This window comes from Arvicola amphibius, chromosome 6 (genome assembly GCF_903992535.2).
Source record: "Arvicola amphibius chromosome 6, mArvAmp1.2, whole genome shotgun sequence".
NCBI classification, from domain to species: domain Eukaryota; kingdom Metazoa; phylum Chordata; class Mammalia; order Rodentia; family Cricetidae; genus Arvicola; species Arvicola amphibius.
In genome coordinates this window covers 18,070,544-18,098,365 of record NC_052052.2, presented here as the reverse complement: position 1 = coordinate 18,098,365, position 27,822 = coordinate 18,070,544, and the positions used below count along the sequence as shown (strand labels likewise).

At 52.8% G+C, this 27,822-nt stretch overlaps 1 protein-coding gene across 1 annotated transcript in view; it reads right to left on the bottom strand.

Moving 5' to 3' along the window:
* Positions 1-4,162: 4,162 nt before the first annotated feature.
* Positions 4,163-27,822, bottom strand: part of Man1c1 (mannosidase alpha class 1C member 1) — a 143,057-nt gene continuing 119,397 nt past the window's right edge. Inside the window, exons 5-12 of the mRNA XM_038335379.1 lie at positions 27,646-27,740; positions 24,295-24,412; positions 21,552-21,645; positions 17,152-17,267; positions 9,839-10,058; positions 7,257-7,429; positions 5,614-5,729; positions 4,163-4,952 (exon numbers count right to left, since the gene is read on the bottom strand). Coding sequence (XP_038191307.1) covers positions 4,826-4,952; positions 5,614-5,729; positions 7,257-7,429; positions 9,839-10,058; positions 17,152-17,267; positions 21,552-21,645; positions 24,295-24,412; positions 27,646-27,740 — 1,059 coding nt within the window. The 3' untranslated portion in view covers positions 4,163-4,825. The remainder of the gene's footprint in view (positions 4,953-5,613; positions 5,730-7,256; positions 7,430-9,838; positions 10,059-17,151; positions 17,268-21,551; positions 21,646-24,294; positions 24,413-27,645; positions 27,741-27,822) is intronic.

The following is a 27,822-nucleotide window of genomic DNA, read 5'->3' as shown; positions in this document are numbered from 1 at the left end:
GTGCTCAGATCATTTTTGCGACGGAGCCGAGGCTGAGGGCTGGGCAGGGTCTGAGGAGGACATTCGCTATCAAAGTTCTAATTCCATGCTGTCTAAATGGCAACTTGGAACCACATGTGGCTGTTTAAACAAAATGAAGAAAATTAAACCTGTACTTCGGTCGCACCTGCCAGAACTTCAGCGTTTCATCTCCGAGGCACGTGGCCAATCCTGGGCCGCAGAACCTCAGGAAATCCCTCTGACCAGCTCTGCTCAGTCACCAGCTGCCCGCTCCTGTCTCGTCCTTCTGTCTGTTCAGAGGTGATGACATCGTGGGTCACATCTGTTTTGATGTAGGTCCTGTGTACAGCTCAGGCACCTATAGATGTCACCCCAATAATGATCCCTGGACTCCATCCTAGTGCCACTGAAGCTTCAGGGGTACAAAGGGAAGCCAGCCAATCAAGAGGTGGCCCCAGAGCAGGCCTGGCTGCTCGGAGTCCTGGTCCAGTCATATCTGCAGGAGATCAGGACATGCAATACCCTGCTCTTGTGTGTGTGTGCACGCGTGTGGTATACATACCCCCCCCCCACAAACACACAAAGCAAATGGAGATCCTCGGGGAACACCCTAAGGCTCAGATGGGTTTCTCACACTACGGGCACAGAGCAGTGGCAGGAACACTATGCAAGCTGTGTCAGGCCCTGGGTTCCGTCCCCAGCATCCACAAAGAAATGGGTTTCCTCGTGCTTTTGCTTTGGGAGGTGGCAGTCGCTGTGATGGGGCTGCAGCTGTCCCTGCATCTGTCTGTGGGGTCACACGGCACAGGGCTGTGTGGGCCTGTGGGAGTACCTGCCTCACCAGTGGCTGCTGGCGGAGCACTCGGGTTGCTCGGCTAGAAGCACGCTTGGCTTCCTAGGTTTGAAGCAATGTTTACACCTGCTCAGCCTGGCTTCTAAATCAGACCTTCTCAAGCTAAATGTTCACATGAAGCACGTGGGGACCTCATTAAAGAGCAAGGTGGGGAGCTAGCTCAGGGAATAGAGTGCCTGCCTCCCAAGTGTGAGTACCTAAGTTCAGATCCCCAGAACCCATGTAAAGAGCCTTTCTCAAAAGATAAGGTTGAGCACAACTCAGGGAGATGTATGTGTGTGTGCCAGAGGTTAACGTTGAATGTTTTTCTCTCTTATTCTCCACCATAAAAAAAAAAGAAAAGAAAAAAAGATTTATTTTTCTGTGTGTCTGTGTGTGGGTACATGCATGTGAGAGTGTAGGTGCCCAGGGAGTCCAGAGGAGGCCACTGGATTACGTGGAGCAAGAGTTACAGGCAGGTGTGGAGTGCCAGCACAGGTTCTGGTAAGCAAACCTGGGTCCTATGAAAGGGCAGTACATGGCACATGCTTTTACCCCCATTACATCTTCATCTTCCACTCCACTGTAGTTTTGAGGCAGGGTCTCTCCCTGAACGTCACTAGTTTGGTTAGACTGGCTGGCCAGGGAGCTCCAGGGAGCCACTGGTCCCCCTCCCCACCTCTGGAATTACAGACTGGTGCAACCCAGTGTGGCCCTCACGTGGGTTCTGGGATCTGAACTCAGGCCCTCATGCTTGTATGGCAAGTGCTTCACCAATTTAAGCGTCTCTCCAGCCACCAGTTTTACCTCCCCGACGCCCAGCATGGCTGGCTATCTGACCACATGCACACAGCATGCACACAGTTTGACGGAGGTGCCCAGCCAGACTGTGCCCTTTGCTTACCATGATGTCCCAGGGCTCAGGACCTGAGCAGTGGGTGAGAGGCTGGCACAGAGCTGTTGGTGAGCTGCAGGAGGTGCAGGCTGCTGTAGGGAAGGGTAGCCTGGGGCTTGCCGCAGGCCCTCTCCTGCCTCTTGGGTCTGAGTCATCCCCAGCGCCTGTCTCTTTCTAGCCGCCTGGGGTTTTCCTTCTGTTTTATCCCTGGCATGGTGGTCTATGCTGACAGGGTGGTGGCTCAGCACCTGCAAGAGCTCTCCTGGAGGAAGGAGGTTAAAGCAGCCAGTTTTACACGTTGCTCCCAGCAGAAAGGCAAAGGACAAGCCTGTGACATGGACCCAGCGGGGAGCTTGGGGGCTTTGTTGGAAGAGACATTCTAGTTGACATAGCCCAGGGATGACTGGGCAGGGTGGGGGGAGGAGAGGCCAGGGAACTCTTCACAGCTCTCTACCTTTCTGGGAAAGGCAAATGGAACTACCCTGTTCTCCTTACCACTCTGACCAAGGCCCCATATGTAGGTAGTGACCTCATTTACATCCTCCACGAACACCTGATGCTCAGGCCTTGGTGGATGTGCCAATCACCTTGACTATGGGCCAGCTGGCACTCAGGCCAAGCTTAGTGGGATGAAGACAGAGAAGGACCTGGGTGCTTTGGGCTCAGCCATCCTGTTGAGGACCTGGAAGGCCATCCCTGGTCTTGAAGGACTCCGGCCACCAACTCCTCTTTCTTGTCTTTGTGTGTATGTGTGTGAGAGTCTGCCATACGTGTGTGGGTGCCTGTGGAAGCCAGAAGGCGGTGACAGATCTGCCGGAGCTGCCTGACATGGGTGCTAGGGGCCAAAATCGAGTCCTCTGGAAGAGCAGGAAGTGTCCCTAACCACTGAGCAATCTCTCCAGACCGCTTGTCCTTCCTGAGATCTAGCGGTGTCCTCATTCCCAAGATTCGGGAGCGTCCGTCCCACTGGCAATTCAACACACGCTTTCGTTGCTGTTTGACTAAGAGCCCCCAGAGACACGAACCCAGGTGCCCAGCATCAGGGCGTTGGATGCACACAGCGTGAGACGGCACACAGTGGAAAACCACACAGCCAGGACGAGTGCTGACATACGTGTATATTTGTTGACATGGAAAGAGGTTCACAATATATAGTTAAGTGCAAAGGCAGGTTATAAGAAAACAGTATGCATCAGGCTGATACCATGTTTGTAAAATATATATTCTATATATTCATAGAAAAAAGGTCTAGAAGAAAATATAAGTTATTCATTCCAGAGAGTGGAATAGTGGCCGTGCTTTCTTGCTCATTATCTCGTTTTCTTTTAATTGTCCTACAGTGTTTGTGTGGTGAGTTTCCCTTTTCTTTTGACGTGTGTGCTGTGGGCTGCAGGAGACCCCGTTCTGCGACCCCTGATTAAAGTGTGACCGATGCTCCTGCTCCGGGGACTGCACATGCACAGCCCTGCTTAGGAAGAGCTGCAGTGTCTGAGCCTGCAGAACAAGGAGGCCGTAGATCCTGGAGCACAGGGTACCAGGAGCATCTCATCAGTTGAATCTGTGCTGGTGAGTAAGAGAGGTGAGGTGACTTGCCTGGGCACACATGGTGGGAGGGGGGGTCACCAGATTCAGAGCTCCAATACCTCGATGGCCAGCTGACCAGCATAGCTCAATGAAGGGGCTGGGAAAGACTCAACATTCCCGAGGACCTCAGCTGTGGCCAGGCTACAAGCGGGACCTGGTTGGAAAGGAAATCCTGGCACCTCAGTGTAGTGACGTGGACTCCCTGCTATGCAGACGGTCTCTGGGTTCACAGGGCAGCGGAGGTTGGCATAGGGAGGGTGGGAAGGGGGTCTGAATTGGCAGACCTCACCCCACTATGTCCTTTCCTATAACTTCCTACTTATCTTGGCTTGAAAGTCTCCTTATTGTCCCTAACCCCTGAGCCAGGTCCTGGCTATTGTTGGAATTTCCAATCATCTGAAGTTATTCCTCTGATCTGAGTCCCTGACCGTAGGACAGTGACTTGTCTCGCTGCCAGCCTTGCCCTCGGTCTGAAGCGCAGCACCTGGTCACGACAGTTGCTCCCCAAGCATTGCTGAATGGCAGCAGATAAACAAAGGGCTTGGGCGGCCAGGAGATCCCAGAAGAAGACACATTTCTGCCTTTTTCCTGGCTGTGTGACCTCGGGAAGACAGCTTCACCTCTCTGGGCTTCTTCCAGTCCTCCATCTGAGCATGTATACCCAACTCTATCCAAGGGCGGGCCTCACACTTCCTGGATCTACTCGGGCCAACTGAAGGGAGGTTACAGAGGCAGGAATGGTTGGCTAAATCACACCTCAGCTCTGCTGCCGGCTGGTGGTTGTTTCTGATGACATTGTTTGAACGCTTTTCCCAGGAGCCACTGGTGGGCAATGAGTCCAATCTTACCTCTTATCCAATAAACTCCTTTATTCTACTTCACATATTTTTCCATGACAGTAATGAAAATAGTATTAGTGACTTGGTAACATTTGGGACCAACTTAAAGGGGAGCACCTCCTCAAATGATAAAGCAGGAGACACGTGGTAGAACAGGTCGGTGCTGGGGTGAGAGGCGTTGAAAACAGACGGGGGGGGGGGGTCAAGAGCACGAGTGAGTGCCCCACACTCAAGTCTCCTCGAGTGAGGGGACGCCGTTTCAGAAGGTGCATGACTATGATTCTGAAAGCTGTATTTGTAATCGTCACAAAACTCAAGTGGGAAAAAAAATGCAAAATCAAGCAAAACCAACTCCCTAAACCAAAAAGGAAGCAAATCAAATCCATGGTATGGCTATGCAAACCTCCAGTCCTTTGGCCCTGTGACAGCGAGTGGGGGGTGGTGCAGAAATTCCCCCCTAGAAAGGAACGTATGGGCTCCGGGGACCACAGCCTGGGCCCGGTGCTGGTGCAGTCACCAGCTCCTGTCTCCTCACAGAGGAAAAGTAGTCGCCTGTCCGACACATCCGTCCAGGGTTGGCTCACGATAGGCCTTCCGTCCCCAGTGCCTCTGAGAACGGTCCCGGATCCCAAGAAAATAGAGGCATCCCTGAGACACGGGCGTGGAGACAGTGGGTCAGTGGCGTTGCCCGGCCATGGTGGAGCTGTCCCAGTGATTGATGGGCAGCGGGTGGGCCTCGGTGTTGAACACCCAGTCCTCTGGTGACAGCACATTGTCTTCAGAGAACAGAAGATAGAGGTATCTGTGTGGCGGGGCGGGAGTGAGAGAGTGGTTAGTGCCCAGGGGAAGGAGGGCCACGGGAGGGGACACCCACACCTGCTGGGGTTGGCCCTGAGAAAGCACAGGGATTCGGAGCTCTGGGGTCAGAGGACCTGATTAATCCCGGCCCACATCCCTGCTTCATTTGTCTGACTGCCCTGTTGTGAGCCCTGCAGACTTGGGCATCAGGCGGCACAGGGTCCGCACCTGCACAAACTCTGGCCCAGTTCCCAAGAAACAGCTAAATTTCTGCAGCAGTGATACAGCCAGGCTCTAGGGACCCCAGCCTCTGGTGTGGGGGCTTACTGGAAGGAACCATGAGTGTAAGAAACGTAGTGGGGTAAGCAGGACAGTGGACTATACCCGGAAGCAGGCAGGAGACTGCCATGCACTCCCAGCTGGGCTGCAGAGGTCACAGGGGGACACCCCCAATGGTGCTCAGTATCACTGTCACATGGAAGGTGGCTGAGTGGTAAAGGACCGGGTGAAGGGGTTTGCGGAATCACCTCTGTGGTCAGTGCTGGGGCCTTGCTGGAGCTGGGCCTGCTGGGTAGCCCTAAGCCTCCAGCCCACATGGGCTCCCTCCCTTCCCCCCACCCCGTGATTCCTGAGCTGCTGCCTGACCCAGGGACAGCTGCACTCACTTCAGCGTTTCAGCCAAGAAGAAACTTTGCTGCCTGTTGTCGTGGTTGGGGTTGCTGCTGTACACATCCTGGATCCCCGAGAAGCCAGCTTCTGTCCGGCAGTGTTTCTCCAGGGCCTGGAGGAAGGGAGTAGCCTTGGTGTGAGGAGGAAATGCCCAGTGGCCAGAGCTCAACAACACAGATGCCAACCCTTGGCTGGCCACCGGGGAGTCCAGGCCAGGTCCTTCTCCCAGGTTCAGCCTGCCCACACTGCCCTCGCCCACTCTGGGAACTCGGCCCCCATGCTTCTCCGAGTAACTGAGCAATTCCCTATCTGAATCTAGCCCAGGCTTCTCCACCTTCCAGGGGCCCGGGTGACCAAGTGACTGACACTTTCACCACAGAGGTGAAAGGTCAAGGATTTTTGCTGGCAATCTGCAGGGGCCTCTAGGATTGAGAGCAGACTCAGGAGCCTGGAAGGAGGCCTCTGCATCAGGGTGGATGTGAGCTTCCTATTCCACACAGAAATGTAGTTTTGTACATTGTAGGGTCTGTGGGCCAGGCATCCTGCTGGGGATGACAGGCCACTTGTGGTGGCTACCATCACAAAGGGCAAAATGGATCTTCCCCCTTTCCTTGCCACTTGGAAATCTGACTGTAAGAGCGTATTACAGTCTACTTAGAAACTACGTGGTATGGGGCCTTCCCCTTTCTTGAAATCCTCTAACGGGGAAACCCCTATATCTGTGGGGCTAAACTCTTTTTGGAACCCTGGCACTTCTACAACTAGCGAATCTTACCTCTTGATCTCAATCTTATATATGGTGTTGTGTTTCAGAGAGGGGGAGACACTGCTGAAGTACATTGCCTTTTGGGGTGCCCTCAGACAGAACCATTGCTGAGAAACCTTTTGGGGGGCTCTTCTGTTCTTCTCCACATGCAACACTGGCCCCTTCTGCTCTAGTGATGCACATGAGCACAAAACATTTGGCCCCTTTGGGGGCTTGGAGAGATGGCTCAGTGGTTAAGAGCACTGCCTGCTTCTCCAAAGGTCCTGAGTTCAATTCCCAACAACCACATGGCGGCTCACAACCATCTGTAATGAGATCTGGCGCCCTCTTCTGGCCTGCAGGTGTACATGTAGGCAGAACATGAACGAACATAAATCTTAACAAAAACCTTTGAAGGTCAAGATCCAGGGCTTCAAAGCCCAAAGTAAATGCCTTCTCTATAAGAGTTGCCTTGGTCATGGCTGTCCCTTCACAGCAACAGGACAGTGACTAAGACGCTCTAGGAGGGCCAGGTTTCTACCTAGTGCTTGGGATGGAGGGAAGACCACGGGGCAGGGTGAGCTGCTGGCTGGCAGCTGGTCCTGTTTCAAAGGAGGCATCTCAAACAACTCATCCAGGCTCCAGGGCCAGAGCATAGAAACTAGATGGTACTAGCCATGGCCACCAGCCATGTCCCCAAGGTCACAGACACTTGGACTCTCCTTAGCAATTTCAGCCTCACCTCAGGGAGGTTTTGCCAGAGCTGCACTCTCGGCTCTGCAGCCTCCCAAACAATCCTATCCTTTGGCCAGAGGACGGTCTGGTTGCTGAACCAGAGGCTTTAAGCCTCCACAACGGTGGCTTCCCAGGGACACCCGCTACCCCCACACTCACCATCACCACCTCCCAGCCCCACTCCCTGTAGATGGGGTCATGTGTCTGCCGCCAGAGGTACATGTAACTCTCCACCACCTCAGGTCGCAGGATGTAATAGCTCTCGCTTAGCTGCGTGGCCACCGCCTCTCGGCCGGAATTGAACCAGAAGGCCTCAGGCCCCAGCTTGGTGTCTGTGGGAACAGATCAGCAAAAACCGTCAGAACCCCTGCTTCCTGCTTCCTGCTTCCTGCTTCTGTGGCCGCTGTCTAGGATAGACCTGGATGCCTCTTGGGGCTGCATCCAACTGTGGCACAGCCTCCCTGGCAAGTTCGCAGAAGCTTGAAGAATTTAGCAGTTTAGCTGGGTGTGGTGGTGCACACCTATAAGCCCAGCACTGGGAGTCAGAAGCAAACGGATCTCTCTGATTTTGAGGCCAGCCTGGTCTACGTAATGAGTCATAGGCCAATTAGGGCTACATTTTAGAACCTGACTCAATCCTCTCCAATTCCAACAAAAAAGTTGGGGTTGTAGGACTTATCAGATCTTTATTATCTGAATGTGCCACCAATCCTTCCACCAGCTCCCTGCCTTCCACACAGCCACGGCCACCCAAGAGAACACCGAGCAGGAGCTCCCGGAGCATCAGGGCTGGTGGGTTGGTTACAGTCAACTTGTCGCTAATCTAGACATATCTGGGGGAGGGAATCTTAACTGAAAAACTGTGTCTCTACGACTGACCTGGAAGCAAGTCTGTGGGGTACTGTATTGATGATTGATGTGGGGGGGCCCAGCCCAAGGGGAGCAATGTCATCCCTGCACAGGAGGTCCTGGGGTAGAGAAGCAAGCTGAGCAAGCCTTGGAAAGAAGCCAGTAGGCGATGCTTCTCCACTGTCTGTGCTTCAGTTCAGGCCTCTAGGGTCCTGCCCTGACTCCCCTCAGTGACGGGACATGACCTGAGAGACATAGGATGAAATGGATTCCTCCTCAGGTCAACTCTGCTCATGGTATTTTTATCATGGAAACCCTAACAACGACAGGGGGAAAACACCTGCCTAAGCAGAGGGTGATTGCCTTGATGGGGCCCAGGATTTGTCTGTAGGGAGTCTACTACTATTTGGTTTTCTTCAGGACTCAGTGTGTACAGAACAGCACAGCCGCCGTCTGTGATCTTAAGGGCTCCACCAGGCGCTTTACACAATCCCAGTCCTCCATTTTCCTTTCTCTTTTGCTAAGGGCAAGTCTTCTCTCACACATATGGAAACAGGATCAGAGAGGCTAAGCATTTTAGTAAAGGCCACACAGCAAGGTATGGCTGAGCTGGGCTCTATTGTGTTCTCCCCATCCTGCCTGGCCCCAGGGTGCGGGATTTCCTCTAGAGCCTGTTGGCACTTTGGAGGATTATCTTCTCAAAAGAAGAGTCAGCTGGGCTCAGCTTCTTCAGCCTCAGCCCCCATGCAGTCTTAGGTGGCCCCGAGGCTCTGCCACTGGGAAACAGTGCTTTTGCCAAGTGCCTAATGGGGTGAGGGAGGAGGAGGCTGTACAGCCGGCAGTGGGTGAGCCAGGCTGGCTGGGACAATATGCTCAATTAAGCTGCTGTCTTTTACAGCCCTAGATGATAGTCCAGACAAACAGCTCTTTATTATTCCTGAGATTTCCCATTTGTTTATGGCCCCAGCCCAGCCAGTGCTGTGGAAAGAATGGGAGACCTGATTTCAGGCCCAGCATGAATATGACTTCCTAGGACCCATTTGGAACCAGCTCCAGCCCCAGATACGTCAGAGCCTCTTTCTGCTGGGCGGCTTGGACGCTGGCTCGTGGAATCCGGCATGGCTCAGGCAGTTGCATGCTGTTCTCCCATTGGACAGAGGAGAAAACGGAGGCTCAGTGCAGCATGAAGCCTCTCATCCACCCAAGGTCAGGACTGTGGCTCAGAGAGGCAGCTCTATCGCCTAAGTGAGGCTGGGCAGTACACTTTCAGAGGGGGACAGTGTGGGGTGTGTGTGACAGGCTGTCGGGGCCTGATTCTCAGCCAGGGGACTTTCCCTAACTAAGTCAGTTCCCCTTCTCTGGGCTGACTGTTTCACCAAGTATAAAATGAGGCTTGGGGCTCACACCCCTAGACTGACTATTTGCCAGGTGTGTGTAAATGGCGATCTTAAACTCGGTGGTGGTCGTAAATCAAAGAGTGGCTAGACACAGGCTGGACCACATGGGTGCAGAGAACAGGCAGAGGGACCCGTGCAGGCAGGGGTTTGCAGGGGTCAGTTGTCAATCTGCCATGGGTGTTGGAGCACCCTCCAATCCCTGCCTCCCGTGCAACCTTGGCCAAGTAAGACATCTCTGAGCCTCAGTTTCTCCATCTGTGCCGGGGTGGGGGGTTGGGGGAATAGGGGGCTGAGGGCGGGGCTCAGTAGTGACACCTATCAGTGCTGGACACAATTAGTACCAGGACTGCATGTCTCTCGCTCAGATTCTGGTAACTTCCCAGGGCAGATGATACTAAGAGCTCCCCCCGCCCCCCACTGCTCTGCTGCTCTGGCCAAGTGCTTCCTGGTATCTAACCTCGGTATCGGCTGCTGCTTTTCCCCCTGCAGGGTTACCTGAGCGAGCATAGGACTCGTGGCATGTTCTGGTGATCTGGGCTGCGAGGTCTCGGTAGTAGGCCTTCTTGTCTTCCTTGGCATCCTCGGCACCAAGGGCGATCATGCCCCCTGAGAAGCAGGCCAGGTGTCCCATCTTGTGATCCAGAACTCCCCCTCGCCACTCGGCAATGTAGGTCAGACCCCCAGGAGAGACATTCACCAAATAGGTATCTATGGCCTGAAGCAGAGAGAGCACCGCAGTGAGGGGAAGGAGAGAAGGGGGAGACACAAGTGAGCCCCAGGGAAACGGGGTCAGGGTTGCTCTGCAGGGCCCTGTCTCTGAGGGCCAGTTTTGGGGGGGGGGTGTCCTTCTGGGAGCTAGGATGTAACTCAGGCCTTTTAAATCTACATTTTGTGGCTGGAGAGATGGCTCAGTGGTTAAGAGCACTGGCTGCTCTTCCAGAGGATCCAGGTTTGTTCCCAGCACCCACATAACAGCTCAACCATCTGTGACTTTAGTTCCAGAGGATCTGACACCCCTCCTGGCCTCTGCAGGCACTGCATGCACATGGTACACACACACACACACACACACACACACACATACAACCCATAAAATAAAAATAACAAGTAAATCTCTAAAGGCTAAAAAACAAAATAAAACAAACAAAACAACGAAGTTTTAAAGAACATTTAAAAATCTTTACAATGGGACCCGTGAGATGGCTTCGCAGGTAAAAATACCTGATGTGCAAACTTGTCCACTGAGTCAGATTCCCAGATCCAACAGTAATCACAATGAGTAAAATAAAGATCAACGAGGCTTCCTTCCTCTCCACTGCAGTGTCTGCTAAGAAGGCCTTGGCCTGACGGCTGCTGGCCTGTCTGGGCTCCAGCACCCAGAAGGCTCTGGAGTTCCCAGCCTTCCTGTGGTTACCAGCCTTTGTGGGAGGGAGGCCCCTGTGTCTCATTAGAAAATAAACCTCGTGCCGGGCGGCGGTGGCGCACGCCTTTAATCCCAGCACTCGGGAGGCAGAGGCAGGCGGATCTCTGTGAGTTCGAGACCAGCCTGGTCTACAAGAGCTAGTTCCAGGACAGGCTCCAAAGCCACAGAGAAACCCTGTCTCGAAAAACCAAAAAAAAAAAAAAAAAAAAAAAAAAAAAATAAACCTCGCTGGTGGTAGTGGCTCACGCCTTTAATCCCAGCACTTGGGAGGCAGAGGCGGGCAGATCTCTGTGAATTTGAGGCCAGCCTGGTCTACAAGAGTTAGTTCCAGTACAGGCTCCAAAACAGAGAAACCTTGTCTCAAAAACAAGCAAGCAAGCAAACAAACAAACAAAAAAGCAAAAGGGAAAAAAAAGATATAAAGAAAAGGAACATCTGCCTCTGTCCAGGGCTTCAGCAGCGCTTTCTCCCTCCGCGCTGGCCGTGGGAGCATCGGCTCCCCCTCACCACTCACTGGAGCTCTGCTCCTTCTGCTAGCTCTGTAGACTCCTTTAGTACAAAGGGGCCCCTGAGAAATGACTCGTGATGTTGGGGTACCATCTGCCAATAGTTCCAGGAACTCTGAAGCTGGGTGCTGTCCACACAGCCCAGCGCTGGCCTTCATAGGCCCATGAGTCCTGTCTGCACGTATGCCTGAAGGCCAGAAGAGGGCACCAGACCTCATTATAGATGGCTGTGAGCCACCATGTGGTTGCTGGGAATTGAACTCAGAACCTCTGGAAGAGCAGCCAGAGTTCTTAACCTCTGAGCCATCTCTTCAGCCCTCAATCTACTCTTAAATGAATGGATCACATCATAGGCCCTTATGCAACCTCAACAGATTCTTGGCACCATTGAAAGAAGGCCCAACTAGACCTCAAAGGCACCCTGACCTGGACCCCAAGGAGTCATTGGTTTTCAAGACTGGTTCCTGGGCACACATTCTGTGAGCTCAAATCCCTTTTCTACCAGTTCTGCTGTGTGGCACTGGGCAGGTTACATGCTTTCTCTGTGCCATGTCAACTTTGTCTCTGTATCAGAGTTCCCAAGAGACACTGCCCATAAATCCTCGCAGTCCGTCTCCTGCCCTCTACCCACAGCCTCCCCAGCCCCATCGGCCTTTTCCCATTCATGCCCGCCCCTGTTTGGATATCCCAAGAGGGCCAGGGTCTTTTGGGGGGCAAGGGCTAGGGACACAGTAGCACTGTGGATGGGCTTAGCTCTGGGTGCAGCAGGAATGACTGTCTGTGACCAGCAGTCAGGAAGAGAAAAGAATGAGGGTTCGAGATGAAATATGGACGTTCTACTTTGTAGAATGAGGTCAGAGAGGTCTCTTGTCTCTGGCTGTGTGTGTCCCACTCTGCATTCTGAGCCCTGGAAGGGCTCCTCCAGAATGCTGTGATTCTTGGAGGGTCAGCCTTCTATGCCTACCTCCTGACTCTCCACTTGGAGCATGATTGCGCTCAGTGCCTTATCCCCACCTCGGAGTGTCGCCTGACACAGCTGTCAGCCACCAGCCAGGACCTGGCACATGAAGACAGCCTTGGCTTCTGGATCTGTTTTTCTTTTTCCTCTCCTGTCAGGGCCAGGGCTGGGAGTCTGGCTGTGGAACCCTCGCTGAGTGGCAGATGGGAAAGGGGCTGATGAGGTGCCTTGCTGGGGCACCAGCTCCACGTGGGGAGTGTGCTGAGGCCTGAAGTGTGACCAGCTGCTAGGCGGGGCTGCTCTAGGCTCAGCACTGGCTCCTGGGTAGAGTGGGGTTCCAGCAGCTGGTCTGTTAAGGGTCACTGCAGGGGGTGGGCATCTGGGCAACTGCAGGGGGTGAACATTAGGGTGAATCCATGGCCCCAGAACCTACCTATGTGTTGGATGTAATAAAGAAGATGTATGGGGATGTCATGATGCCAGGATGCCATGCCACACGGCTGGGAAACAATACCTTCTAGACCCCCTCCCACAGGCTGGGTGAGTCCCGGGCTGCGTAACGGCCTCTCTGAGGACACCACAGATCTGTGTCTCTGACTGCGATAGAGACAAGCAGAGGTGGAGACAGAAGCCAGGCCACATTCTGTTGGTTTTCATATGTGCATGTTCATGTGTGCACTGTGCATGTGTGGGTATGTTTGTAATGTGTGCACATATATGTGGAGGCCAGAGGGCAGCCACAGGTGTTCCTCAGGCGCTGTCCAGCTTGAGGGACAAGGTTTCTTACTGGGATCTTGGGCTTGTTGGTTAGATTAGCTGGCCAGTGGGACCCCTCAGGACCCTCATCTCTGCCTCACCAGCTCTGAGATTATAAACGTAGGCCACCGTGCTGGGCTCAGGTAGGTTCTGGGGTGTAACTCTGGTCCTCACTTTATGGACTGAATCATCTCCTTAGCCCAAACTAAAGCCTAAAGCCACGAGACATGGTATGGGGGTGGTGTGCCTGGACAAGACTCATGTTCCAAGACATGGCATGGAGGGGCTGAGTTAGGTCAGCGGACGGGGTCTGGATACTTCTGGGCCACTTCCCGCTTTTCTGAAGACTCACTTTGCTCACCTGTAGAATGGGAATGCAAGCTCACACGCAGGTTATGGTAAGGCCCAAGGAGAGAGTATTGTGACCTGGCTTGGTGCCTGACCCAGTTCCTTCCTATGCCTATTGGGAAGCTCACCTGCATCTTCTTACAGAGACCCAAGTGACTTGCAGCCAGCCAGTGCAGGCAGACAGTAGGGTTAGCATCAGGCAGGCCCCTGCTCCTGCCTTGGCTCTTGCTGTGGTGTGGCCAGGCCTTTTGGTTTCTTTATCTTTAAGGTGGCATGAATACAGGGACTTACTGGGAGGCCACAGCGATGAGGCCCTCCTTGACTTCCTTAAGTGTCCTCCTCTTATGGGTCTCAAGGGTGTGTCTATGGGGTGTCTTGGATCTTCCTAGCCACTCTAACTGGACCCAGGTTGAACCTGCAGGTTCCCAGCCCTTGCTTACACAGGCTTCCCTGGGAAACTCCACAGAGGCATCCCTGGGCCACCCCAGAGGGTCTGGCACCATTGCTGAGGTCCAGCCTGAGAAGGGGTCTGAGTCTCCTAAGTGATTTCAACATGCCAGCAAGGCTGAGGACCACTAGAATATTCTTCAAAGTCCCAGACCTGCCAGAGGCTTGCCCTTCACTCAGGGTCTGCCGCCCCAGGCTCCTAACAGAAGATCAAATGTGGGAGCCGAGTTTTCTCTGCTGAGCCATGCTTTCGGAGGCTTCCAGACTGCTTAATAATTCATGGCCATCTCTCCCCTTGAAGCTGCAGCCACAGTGTGCCCTAAGGGCCGTGAGGCAGTGCACTCGTTAACTTAATGTTTACTCTGCAGAGAGTTGCAGGAAGAAAAGAAAGCAATCCTCCTATAGGGGACGCTGGCCAAAGCCACGGGCAGTCAGGGCCAAGAGGGAATGAGCTGAGCTGTACTGCTTCATGCCAGGGCATGGCACCAGGGGGCCAGGCGGAGACCTCTCACCCCTAAGTCCACGGTTTAAGAGGCCCAGGGCTCAAGCAGTCTGCTTCAGTGTGCTCCTATAAGCATTCCCATTACCAGGCAGACTTATGCCATCAAACAGCGCTTAGAGACCACCTATCCACCCATCCGTGCATCCACCCAACTGTTCACATCAATCTGCCCCTCCCCCCAATGTATCTATCTGCTCACATTAGTTCACCCAACTCCCATTCATCTCTTCATCAACCCATCCATCCATTCATATCCAAATCCACCCATCTACCCATCAACTAATCCATGCACGGATACATTCATCCAACTGTTCACATCAATCTGCCTGCCTGTCCACCCATCTACTCAGCTATCCATCGGTCTGTCTATCTATCCACCATCTACCCACCAACCCATCCACCCATCTACTCAGCTATCTATCCGTCTGTCCATCATCCACCATCACCCACCAACCCATCCAGCCACCTACTCCTCTGTTCACTGGTCCATCTATCTGTCCACCCATCCACCCACTAACACGTTCATGCATCTGCTCAACTGTCTGAAGTGTTCATATCAGTCCACTAATATATCCACCCACTCATAAATCTATCAGGCCAACCATCCATTTGTCCATCCTTTCCTCTATCCATCTGACTGCCCATACCAATCCACCCATCCACTCACATGTCCATCATCTGTCCATCCATCCATCCACCCATCCATCCATCCATCCATCAACTGTTCACATCTGTCCACACATCCACATACCCACTTATCTATCCATCTGTCCATCCATCCATCCATCCATCCATCAACTGTTCACATCTGTCCACACATCCACATACCCACTCATCTATCCATCTATCCATCCATCTAGCTATGGAACTGTTTATATCCATCCTTCAATCCCTCGATCAACTGTTCACATCTATCCACTATACACCCACCCACCCACCCATCCATCCAAACACCATTCATTCTTCTTTTTTTTTTTTTTTTTTTTTTTTTTTTGTTTTTCAAGACAGGGTTTCTCTGTGGCTTTGGAGCCTGTCCTGGAACTAGCTCTTGTAGACCAGGCTGGTCTCGAACTCACAGAGATCCGCCTGCCTCTGCCTCCCGAGTGCTGGGATTAAAGGCGTGCGCCACCACCGCCCCATTCATTCTTCTTATCCATCACCTAGAACCTACTTTGTCAGGTAACAGTTATTGTGTGCCGGCCATTGCCAGCCTGTTTCAGGAGTGAGGCTTATGGGGTAAACAAGGAAACAGGACTGTTGGTTGGAGAACTCACAGCGTATTTGGGGGAGGATCAGCAAGGATTAGGTGTTTGTAAGCAATCATTTTGGATTCTGTTACAAGTGAAGAAGAGAATAAGCCTGGACGTGTGACGGACAAGCTAGGAAGGTCATTTGGCAGCATATGAATCAAGAGTTGGCTGCTCTAAAGGACCTGGCTTTGGAATGGCATTCTGGGTAGAGCATTTGGCATGTACAAAGGCGCTGAGGTGGGAATAGCCTGGTGCACCTGAGGAAGCAGACGGGCAAGGGAGGAGTGGTGCGGTCCTGGTGATTGACAGGGTCCCAATCAGGTAGGACCCAGTGGGTGGAGGGGGTGGGTCATGATCAACTCCAGGAGGAAAGGGGAGATGGCGAGGAGACAAGCAAGCATCTCCAGCCCCACAGCTGCTGTGTGTAGAACTGATTTAGAGGCAGGGCAGAGGGGAACAAGGAGCTCACACCAAAGGACATGAGGTGGTATTCTAGAGCAAGGCAATGGGACAAGGAATCCAACTAACTTCATGGGAAACCAAGGCCCGAGTCTTCTCCATGCTTTTTCTTAAAAAAAAAAAAAAAATTTCTTTAGATGATGATGATAATTTTGTTTTTTCAAAACAGGGTTTCTCTGTGCAACAGCTCTGACTGTCCTGGAACTCACTTTGTAAACCAGGCTGGCCTTGAACTCACAGAGATCCACCTGCCCCTGCCTCCTGAGTGCTGGGATTAAAGGCGTGCGCCACCACCGCACAGCTAGATTCATTATTTTTACTTTATACGTATATATGAGAGTTTTGCCTGCATGTATGTCTGTGTACCATGTGTATGCCTGGTGCCCAGGGAGGTCAGGAGATGGCACTGGATCCCCAGACAGTTGTGAGTCACCAGGTGGTTCTGCGACATGAACCCAGATCCTCTGGAAGAGTAGCCAGTGCTCTTAACTACTGAGCCACCTCTCCAGCCCTGCCCTGTGCTTTTCCACCTGTCAGGTTCGAAGGCGTCCACGGCTCCAGCCAGTCAACTCCTGGTCTGCTCTCAATGTTCCTCTTTGGAGGGCCTCACTCCAGCCTTCACCCCTCTTCATTCCACAGCCCACCAAGAGACCAGCAGTGGCACTAACTCCGCTAGCTCAGTGCTGTGTGGCCTTGGGCAAGTGTCCTCTCTCTGGATCTCGGCTGGCATCCACATGGGAAAACGAGCAAGAGCGTACGCTCTACACATCCTGGATGCCACTCTCTCTCTGCTGAAGTGTCACCTCCCATTTACAGAATGACAGCTGAAGATCCCAAAGGCTCCTGGCTGCCATGTGGGCTTTGGCACATTAGCTGAAGCCCAGAGACTGTTGGGGGAGGGCTTAAACTAAGCTTCCTAAATCAGACTGTCACTTCCTATGAGACCTCGGACAAATGGGCTGACCTGCCTGAAGCCCGGGTTTCTGAGCACGAGGGAGGAACACGCAGATGTCTCCTGAATCTGGGGAGGTGTCAGTGTGCAGTGTGGCTGGGGAGGCCTCGCCTGTCACTCCCTGCCCATTCTGTGGCCCCTCCCAGCACGCAGGGCCCTGAGGACTGGTGGCTGCCCACTGGGCAGGCAACAGGAAACTTCTCTTACCTCCAATGCTTCGTCGTACATATTTTTAGCCTCCGTGTCTGTTTTGGCGGACATCAACCAGGACTTAATCAAATATTCATAAAAACTGTCCCCAAGTCCTCCAACCGAGACATGGTCTGCGGGAAAAGATGACAGGAAGGATTAGCACATTTATTATTGGCTGGGTTCAAATGGCAGCCTTCGTGGCCTGAGCTGGGCTTGGAGTGGAGCCAGCATCTGGTCAGCTGCCACCCAACCCAACTTGGGTGGGCTGAAGGGACCCAGTGGGAACCAGGACATCTTGAGCCAGGTGTCCTGTATCCCTGCACAGGGTCCTAGGGGCCGTAGTCCATCTGGCCTTAGCAGGATGATGACAAGGACCCTGGTTACTGTAAAGGGCGGATTTTCTCTTTAAAAATCCCTTGAGATTTAAAAATGGATGCAGAGCAACTATTCCGTAGTAAAGTTATCGGAATACGGACCAAAAGGGGGCAGCTGTGTGCAGGGCTCCTTCCCAACGGCTTTGCAGGCTCATGCATGAAGTTTGGAGTTTCTCATAGTCTGTGTTTTTCTTTTTTATTACAAACTTATAATAAATACTAGGACATATATATGAATGCATATACATAGATATGTGTGTCTACGTGTATGTGCACGTGTGTGTGCATATGTGTATCTCTTCACTGGCTGTTCGTGGTGAATGCTGGCCCTTCATAAAAGGCTAGGAAAGAGGAGTCAGAGTGAGTCCTGTGTCAGACCCCAGCTGCAGAGAACCCTAGGAAGCTGCGTTGATCTGTGCAGATCAAGATGATGGGAGCTGGAGGGGAGGGAGGGTTGGGATCCCTCTCTGTCTGGGGACCGTGAGCCAGCGCTACAGTGGTGTGCTGTGTTTGTGTGGTATGTACATGGTTTGTATGTATGTGTGTTTTGGCTGGGCTTAACTATGGGTCTATGTGGTGTATGTGTGTTTATGTAGGTCTGTGTGGTGTATATGTGTGAGTCCGTGGTGTATATCTGTGTGTATGGTGTATCTGTGTATGTCTGTGTGGTATATGCCTGTATACGTGTATGTAATGTGGTGTGGGTATATGTGTTTGGTGTATTTGTGTATAGTGTGTGACTATGTGGTATGTGTGTGTGGTGTGTTTGTATATACGCATGGATCTGTGTGGTATGTTTGTGTACATGTGTGGGCCTGTGTGGCATATGTCCATATTTATGTGTGTGGTATGTGTGTTTATGCAGATCTGTGTTGTTTATGTCTTTGTGTCTGATGTGTGTTTGTGTATATTTGTGGGTCCATGTAGCATATGTCTGTGTGTCTATGTGTGTGATGTGTTTGTGCATATGCATGGGTCTCTGTGGCATATATCTGTGTGTGGTATGTGTGTTTGAAGCCCAGTGGATTATCCTGGGCATAGTTTACACTGCAGGTGGGGTTGAGCATCCTGAGAGACTGAAGCCAGGTGTGAGGAGCCTAGGAAAGAGACAGGAGCAGAGGCTGGGTGACTTGCACTGTGGCCCTAACACCTCCCCCTTCACCTGCCATTTCTGCAGTAGCAAATGATGCAAGCAGCCTCCTGAGTGCACTGCCTCGGGGCCACTTGGAGAATCCAAGGAGAGGGAAGGTTGGAAGGCACTCAGTTTATGCAAGGTGGAAGTGGGGTACCTACTGAAAAGATACAATCACACCAAAAGAACCCAACAAAGTCCAGAGACCCTGAGATGACCTGGGGCAGAAGCCAGGAGGAGGCAGCCCTGACAGACCCAGCAGGCCCAGCCTTCCCTCTGCTCTCCAGCAGGCCACTGATTCATCTGTTATTAGCATGAAATAGTCTCATACACGTGACTCCAGGAGCAGCCTGGAAAGAAAACGATTCCCTGTGGAGCGGGAAGTCACTCCATGGCTCTCTTCTGCTTGCTGCGCCATCCCAGGCTGCCAGTGATGTAAGAGTTCTTAAACCCTTGCCTTCCATGCTCATAACCTGTATTGGAGCCTCAGTTTCCTCATTCTGACAAGTGTTTTGGTTGAGAACTCCACATTTCTGTGACTTTTTAGAAGAGGCTGTGTGTGGCAAGGGCATCATGGCAAACTTCTTGGGTGGAATTTCCTGGACCTCTGGGCCTGCTGAGGTAGAGAGAGGCTCATGGCAGAGGCTCTGCTGGGGAAGAAAGCCCTCGATGGATGCTGTGTGGAGTCTGTTGGCCAGCCAGGTCCTGCCTGAATCACTTTCTTTTGGGATGACCTAGGTCACCTTTGGAGGACACCTACAGCCTTAACTGCTATTCCTAAGCACCTTCCTGGTTGTAGATAATGAATTCTGTTCACTTTCTTCTTCATCGGAAACCAAGACTCAGAGACTGAGAAGGATGAGAATGTACTTCAACTGGAAGACGGACAGACAGACAGATGGACACACAAGGATATAGCTCAACTGGAAGATAGACACAGATAGACAGACACACACGGATGAATGTAGTACAATTGGAAGATAAACACACACACACACACGTGAAAAGATGTAGCACAATTGTAAGAGAGAGACACAGGCAGACAGACAGACACCACACACACAAGAATGTAGTACAACTGGAAGACACAGACAGACCACACATACTCTCTCTCTCTCTCTCACACACACACACACACACACACACACACACACACACACACACACACACACGAGGATGTAGCACAATTGGAAGACAGACAGACAGGCATACACAGAGAGGCATGAGGATGTAGCACAACTGGGAGAAAGAGACATAGACAGATACACATGCATACACACACACACACACACACACACAGAGAGACAGAGAGAGAGAGAGAGAGAGAGAGAGAGAGCATTAGAAGTCAGACAGACACACATAAGTACAGAGAGAGAGGGAGCTCTGGAAGATAGACAGGCAGACAGACAGACAGACACACACACGCACACACCAGTTCCTGCTGAGTGACCATATGGCTGAGCCTTAGAGACAAGGCCAGAGTAAAGCTGTAGCTTGCCTCTCCCAGAGCCTGGTCCCTCCAGCTCGAGCACAGCAGGGAGACTGGTCAACTCCGCATGCCATTCTGTGTCAGTGGGTGGGACTCGGGAATGATGCTCACAGGACTGACAGCTCTGTGGATGAAAAGTTGCTAGGTGTGGTGTTGCACACCTGTCATCTCAGCACTTGGGATGTGGAGGCAGGAGGGTTAAGAGTTCAAGACCAGCCTTGGTTATCTAACAAGTTTGAGGCCAACCTGGGCTACCTGAAGACTTTTTCTCAAATAAAAAGTCTTTTAACAGCTGGGCATGGTGGTACATGCCTTTAATTCCAGCACTCTAGAGGCAGAGTTAGGCAGATCTCTGAGTTCGAGACCAGCCTGATCAACAAGCAAGTTCTGGGACAGTCAGGGTTAATTCTTTAAACAAAACAAAACAAAAAAGCTAAAAAAAAAAAAAAACCCAAAACCCAGTACTGATTCGGGTAAGTTTAAGATACAGTGGTGAGTGAGACATTTTTACATCACCGCCTAGTTTGGCCCTGCCTTAAATTTTGCCTAAATCAAAGCTGGAAGTGGAAAACCAGATCAAAGGGGCTGGGGGATGTCACAGGGTCTATCCTGTAGTCATTTCTGAGTGACAGCCCTAAGTGGGGCATTCCTGCGAGTCTGGGGATCACAGAGGAGGGTACGGAGGTTCTGTGAGAGATGGACGCTGTGGTGGTTTGAATGGCTGGGTCTGGAGAAATGGCTCAGGGGCTGAAGAAATGGCTCAGCAGTAAAAAGCACTGGGTGCTCCTCTAGAGGGCCCGGGGTTCAATTCCCAGCAACCACATGGCAGCTCACAACATCTAGAACTATCCAAGGAATCCATGGCACCAGGCATGCACATGGTGCATAGATATATGTACGTAGGCAAACTATCCATACACACAAAATAAATAAATCTTTTAAAAAAAGAATAGGAATGGCCCTATAGACGTGTGTTGAATGCTTGATCCATCGGGAGTGGTTTACAGGAGGTGTGGACTTGCTGGAGGAAGTGTGCCACTGTAGACGCAGGCTTTGAAGTCTCATCCATGCTTAGGCTATGCCCAGCGTGGCCCACAGTCTCTTTCTGCTGTCTCCAGCACCGTGTCTGTCTGCATGCTGCCATGTTTTCACCCTGATGATAATGAACTAAACCTTTGCAACTGTAAGCCAGCCCCAATCCAATGTTTTCCTTTATAAGAGTTGCTGTGGTCATGGAGTCTCTTCACAGGGATAGAAACCCTAAGACAGATGCTAAGAAGGTTGGCAGGAGTCGGATACGCAGTTACTGGCTTGTCCTGACCGGTGAATTCAAGAGCAAGTGCTCTTGGTCAGTGCCCGCTTGGGCTCAGGAAACCCGAATAGGAACCCATGGGATGAGGGCTAGGATTCCAGTACTCACGCTGCACCCAGTTCCCGCTCACTGGGCTGAGGAAATTGGGGTAAAGGCCGAAGGGCTTGTCAATCTCCCTGAGGACCTTGCGGATTTTTTTGACCTGTGAGAAACACCAGGTGTAGTTACTTTCTGGAAGAAGCCACTCATTCCCCACCGGCAAGGACGGAACAAATGGTTCAGAGGCACACGTGTGTGTGTGTGTGTGTGTAGGCACACGTGTGTGTGTGTGTGTGTGTGTGTGTGTGTTAAACTTTCCGGTGCGTGTGGAGAAGCCATGAAAGAACCACAGGTTCTGGCCGGGCGGTGGTGGCGCACGCCTTTAATCCCAGCACTTGGGAGGCAGAGGCAGGCGGATCTCTGAGTTCGAGGCCAGCCTGGTCTACAAGAGCTAGTTCCAGGACAGGCTCTAGAAACTACAGGGAAACCCTGTCTCGAAGAACCAAAAAAAAAAAAAAAAAAAAAAAAAAAGAACCACAGGTTCTGTGCCCACACACAGAGCATGGTGGGGTGTGGCCAAGTGGGGGGCGGGCCCACCACCCTCTGCTGACTGCTCTGCCCGGGACAGTCCCAGCCTAGGCCGCCTGCCTGGGATACCTAGGATACCACCCTGTGGACCACTCTGCGTGAGGAGTTAGATGAGTGGCAGTGGCTATCCTGTAATCACCAAATTTCCCTCTTTAAGAAAGACAAGTAGCTCAGGCTGCCCTTGAACTCTTAATCTTCCTGCTTCTGCTGAGTGCTAGGGTTACAAGCGTGCACGACCACACCTGAGGCAAACACCGCTGTTGGAGCTCTATCCCCAGACCCAGTGGTGTGGCTGTGGTGAGCTGGGGCATCAATACTCAGGTTTCTCTGAGCCCTTGGAGCTGTATTCCTTACCCTGCATGGAACATTGAGGATGACCCAGAAGATGAGCACACAGTGACACAGAGTTGTGGCTGGGCTTGCAGCCTTGGGGACTGCACATGGTGAGAGATGCAATTGAGAGCTTTGTCTAGACGGCTACTAGAACTGAACCCTCAGGGAGAGCAAGCCTCCAGGACCATACTGCTGCCTGCTCATGGATGAATTGGCGCGGCAGGGCCGCTGGGAGGTGGAGCAGTCAGCCTTCCTATTCCTCAGAGGTACTTGGTTTCGCCTCGCTGGCCCTCACGTCCCTTTAAGGTGACAGAGACCGTGAGAGGGCCAGGAAGATTCTCGGGCCTGACGTAGGCTTCCCTGTCCTGGTGGGGGCCAGGGAAGCATGCAGGGCGCTGGAAGAACCAGCCAATTTGGGCCAATTTGTTGACTGCTAATAATCTCCTCAGTGGGAGGCGTGAGGAGGGGCTGAAAATAGCTTAAGTATGCAAATGGAGTGTGGCAGAGGGATGGGGAGATTGGAGGTGCACCAAATAGCTGGCCTTGCTGATCTGCCCAGGGAAGAATAGGCTGGAAAGTTCCTGGCCCAGTTCTTGGCTGTATCATGGCTGGCTGCCCTGAGGTCACTCAGCCTCTCTGGATTATTCCACCTTCTACCTCTCCACTAGACAGGCTTGGTAGAACTCCCCACCTCCACCCCAGGGCTGCTGAGGCTTAAATGATATATGCCCAGGACATGACAAGGGTCAGTGTGCACTCATGGGATCCTTTCCTGAGCTGACCAGAGCTTCCCAGGGGAGTCTAGCTGGAAGGTCAAGAGAACAGAAAGCCTGGGCTGGGCAAAGGGTCAGAGAGCATGCATGGCATTGGGCTGTGGCAGACAGGTAAGGGTGGGAGGGTGAGGAGGTTGGAGGCACCAGCTGAGAAGGTGGGAAGCTTGTCCTGGTGGAGGCCCACGTGAGGACGCAGTGATGCTGAACCTGATGTTAAGGAGCACGGGGCTTCGTGTGAACGCACCAACTCTGGAGCCTGGGGCAAGCAAAGGCCAGGAACAGCCCCCCAAATGCTGTTCTTGAGGGGCTCTGGACAGGGCCTCTGCATATACTGCCTTCCTTTGGATCCAGGATTAGATCTGAACCCAGACATTTCCTTGGCCATAGCCCTTTCAGAGAGCTTCCCAGGGCCCAAGATGGACAGTTGTCAGAACTGGGCAGTGATCTGGATGTCACTTCTCAGCACCCATGTAGCCTTGGGCAGCCGAGACGAGAGATAAGGAACCATTCTGCCAGCCTATTGCCAGCCCGAGCCAGACAGGCACCTGGGAGGGAAAGGCAGGCAGATCTCACACACACAGAAAAGCAAAATGTCCCTGGAAAGGGTACGTGTGCATACCGCCGCCTGTTCCTGCCAGTACGAGGAGCCTGGCTCAGTCACAGTCTCCAGATTTCAGAGTTCACAGCTCTGCCACCAGTCAATGAGCCAGCACAAACCTCCCTGGCAGAGTTCTGGTGGCTTCTGTCCCCATCCCTGCCACCTGCTGTTGAGCACAGTTGGTTCTTATACCAGCAACCACTATTAGAGTGGTGACTGGGGGTCCCGCACACTCTGATTGCAGACATTTACCCTCTGCCCCTCCGCTGAGGTGTGGGATGCTCGCCCCCTGTCCCTCTGCCCCTCTGCCCCTCTGCTGTGGTGTGGGATGTTTGCCCCCTGCCCCTCTGCGGGGGTGCAGGATGCTCACCCTCTGCCTCTCTGCTGGGGTGTGAGATCCTGCCCCCTGCCCCTCCGCCCCTCTGCTGGGGTGTAGGATGCTCGCTCTCTGCCCCTCTGACCCTCTGCTGTGTGTGGAGTGCCTGTCTGAGGAGAGAATGGGGGTGGGGGAGAAGCTTACCTTTTCTGCAAAGACCCGGTTGCCAGAGAGTTCAGTGAGGTGCAAAAATTCCAAGTGCAGGGATCCAAACTCAGCCAGGATGCTGCTGCTGCCCGCGGTGGCCCAGCCCCAGTTACCACTGAAAAGATATCAGCTGCATCACCCTGCTGGCTTCTTGGCGGAGAGGAGCAGTGGCTATGGTAGAGGGTGATGGCTATGGTAGAGGGTGATGCCTGCTGGGTGCCAGACACCTCAGTTTATCCTCCTGGGCCCCACTATGTGGATGGCACTGGGCCAGGTGAGGGGACGGAACTTACTGAAGGGGGCCTGAGGCTGCGCCACAGTTGTTGTCCCTACCAAGCAGCCTCTATAACGTTTGGGGCTCAAGGCATGACACATTTATTTACACAGTGACATCTGCAGGGGATGCTGACGGTGTGGTCAGGAGCCACAAAGGCCCCACAGGACACACAATGGTCATCTGTAGGCTTGAAGAGGGCAGTTCCAAGCAGGGATCCCCGCTCCCCAAGGTACAGACGTACACGTTTGCCTTTCCCCCCATCCAAGGTCATAGAATAGCCCCAGACTGGAGTTTCCTGGGACCTACAAGGTGTGACCACAGCCCTACAACTGTTGGACCCAAGGAAGCTGGAGCTTAGAAGTGGAAGAAGTGGATCCCCAGCACCCAAAGGAGAAAACCGAGCTTGTCAAGGGAGTGATGTGTGTGCTTATAACCGGAGCCCGCAGGAGGTGGGATTCCAGCCTGAGCGTTCTTCCTCCAGCTGGGGAGCTCAGAGGTCTTCCTTAGTGATATCGAATCATGTTTCATAAAATAAAAAGCCCCAGCCCCCCAGTTAGCTGTCTTATTTCTTTCTAGGCAACATCTCACTATGCAACCCTGCATGTTCTGGAACTCACTCTGTAGACCAGGCTGGCCTCGAACTCTGCCTGCCTCTGCCTCCCGAGTGCTGGGATTAAAGGCATGCGCCACCATTCCCCCTCTGTCTTCCTGATAGGTTTTGTCCTCATTGTCCACCACATGGGCCTCTCGTCCTCTCTCCTGCCCCTCACAGTCACTTTGGAAGTAGGGAAGCATGGGTGTTCTGGCACTCTCTGCCTGGCTTCTTCTGTGTTCCTACGACCATGTGTCCTCAGGAGAGCCCCACCTCTCCCTTTGATCAGCTTCCTCCTTAGTTAAACCCAGACACTCAGCTTCCCAGAGCTATTGTGAGGCATTCATCACGCACGTGACTGTCATTTTTATCAGCATGTAATTATGTATATGTAAAGTAACAATAAACTTCTAACAGGAGCCAGGTGGCTTTGGTGGCTTCGTTCACGGCCACCTCCAACCCTATAGCAGATACTATGATCTTCATTTCATAGGTGGGATACTTGGGCTCAGAGAAGGGGAGACACTTTTTCAAGGTCACACAGCCAGTGGTAGAACTGAATCCAAATCCAAAATCTAGGTACTAGAGGCACCCACTGCATGCGTGCAGCATGCGTGCTGAGCCGTGTCCTGGAAGGAGGCGGTCCTCCCACTATCTCTGTGAGCCGATGGACCAGCAGTAAGATCCACCCTGCTCTCCTCTCCCCTAGCTAGGGGTGCTGTTCCACAATACCTCTCGCTACCTGGCTAAACCTCCTGTGTACGGTGCAATTGTTACAGCAGAGCTGAGCTCAAAGCCTACCTTTATTTGGTTGCTGTGTGACCTCGGGGATGTTACTGCACTTCTCTGAGCCTCATTTTCTTCCTTGGCAAAATGGTGCCTGGCCCACTGTGCGCTCCAAAGCTGTTAGGCATTGCGTAGGTGTGTATAGGCATGTTTAGAGGGAGCACACCCGCACGAACATACATTTGCACAAGTCCACACGTGGATTTGAAAATAGCCTGTCAATGGTCAACTTGAGTGTCTGAGACCTTACTAGTGGCATGGGCAGAAGAAGGAGTGTTTTGGCAGGTGTGTACACATGCCTGCACGCTCATGCACGTGTGCACACCAGTGTGATTCAGTCTGAGGTTCCTGGATTGACCACAGTCACTGCCTCAGATAGCCCAGTGGTCACTGCAGGCCACAGCTGGCCCTGCCCCTCCTATGATGCCCCCTGTACAGAGATGAGTGCTCACTTCCACACTGGGCAGTATGGCACACCTCACCCCTAGCTGCCCGGAACCAGGCCTGCTGAACGCTAGAGCAGCAGCAGATAGCTCCCGCCCTCTACCAGGTCATCTCTGCAGCGCGTTCGCAGCAGCACGTGGCCACTGTGTCCTCGCTACCCTCCCGTTTTTAGCAGTCACTTCTTTCCCAGAATATGAAAGCAAGCAATGCCAGGAAGTATATGCGCGTGCTGCGTGCTGCGTATCTCGATGGTGAGCATGCAGCCTAAAATTATCCATGCCTGTGCCAGGAATCCTAGAGTCTGTGGAACCAGCTCCATGGGGGCCACAGGTGAGACAGCAGGCTAGGGCTGCAGCAGAGGAATGGACCCTGAGGGCTGCGCCCAGACCCGGCGTGAGGGTGTGGGTCACTTCTGTCTTGATTCTCAGGATCGGTGTTTGTGGAGAGCACAGGTCTATGTGCAGACCTCTGAGGCATTAACTCTGGGGTGGAGAAGGGCTTCCGTCAGCCCTCATGGCTGCCCTGGCTTCTGTGGAGTTTTAGTGAGGACACTGGGACAGTTTCCCACCAGGAGGCAGGTGAAAGGAGCACTGGCTTGGGGGACATGGAGGGCAAAGCTACCAAGGCCACAAGATAAGAGACTAGCAGAAGCTGGGTTGGCTCCCCTCCCAGGTGCCCAGCCAGCACTCCCGTGAGGTACCCCAGGTGGGGGCTCAGGCAGGTCAGGGAGCATGAATTTCCCCAGCCTTTCTCCCAGCTCAGGTGTGCCACACATGGCCGCACATGGCCTAGGGAGCTGCAGGTGTCTGGGGACATGGCCCTATACCTCTGTGTCTTTCAGAGGTCTGCTTCACCTAGCTCAGAGTCAGGGCTCTGATCTCACAAGGAGAATGCTCTACCTGGAGGCGCTGAGCCCTGCCTCTGAGGGTGGGAGCCAACTCTGGAGACTCTGAGTCAACAGTGCTGGGGGCTATATGCAGAGGAATAAATGCCCCCTCCCCCCAGGAAGGTCAGGCCTGGGTGGTCCAAACCCTAGACTTGGTAACCAATAACTGTCCAGGACAGTACTTAGCAAAGACCAGTTCTCACTATTCACAAAATAGGAACTGTGCTTTTCTCATACCTCAGCCCCCATGTCTGTAAAAATTTAGGTCAGACAAAAGTGACCCTCTAGGACTCTATTCTGTCCACCACTCGGGACCCACAGATGGAAGTGGAACACAGTCGCTGTTTACAAGGGGCACCTCACCTTTTGAAGTTCACGACGCCCTTGGGGATGCCTGTGGGTGTATTGAAGGCAGGCAGCAGTTTCTCACCCAGCTTGATGGCCTTTACTCGGAACACCTGCCAAGAAAGGTCAAAGGGCACTGAGTTCCTGTTGGGGGAGTCAACACTAGGGGACAGGATTGGGAAGAGGCCCAGTGTA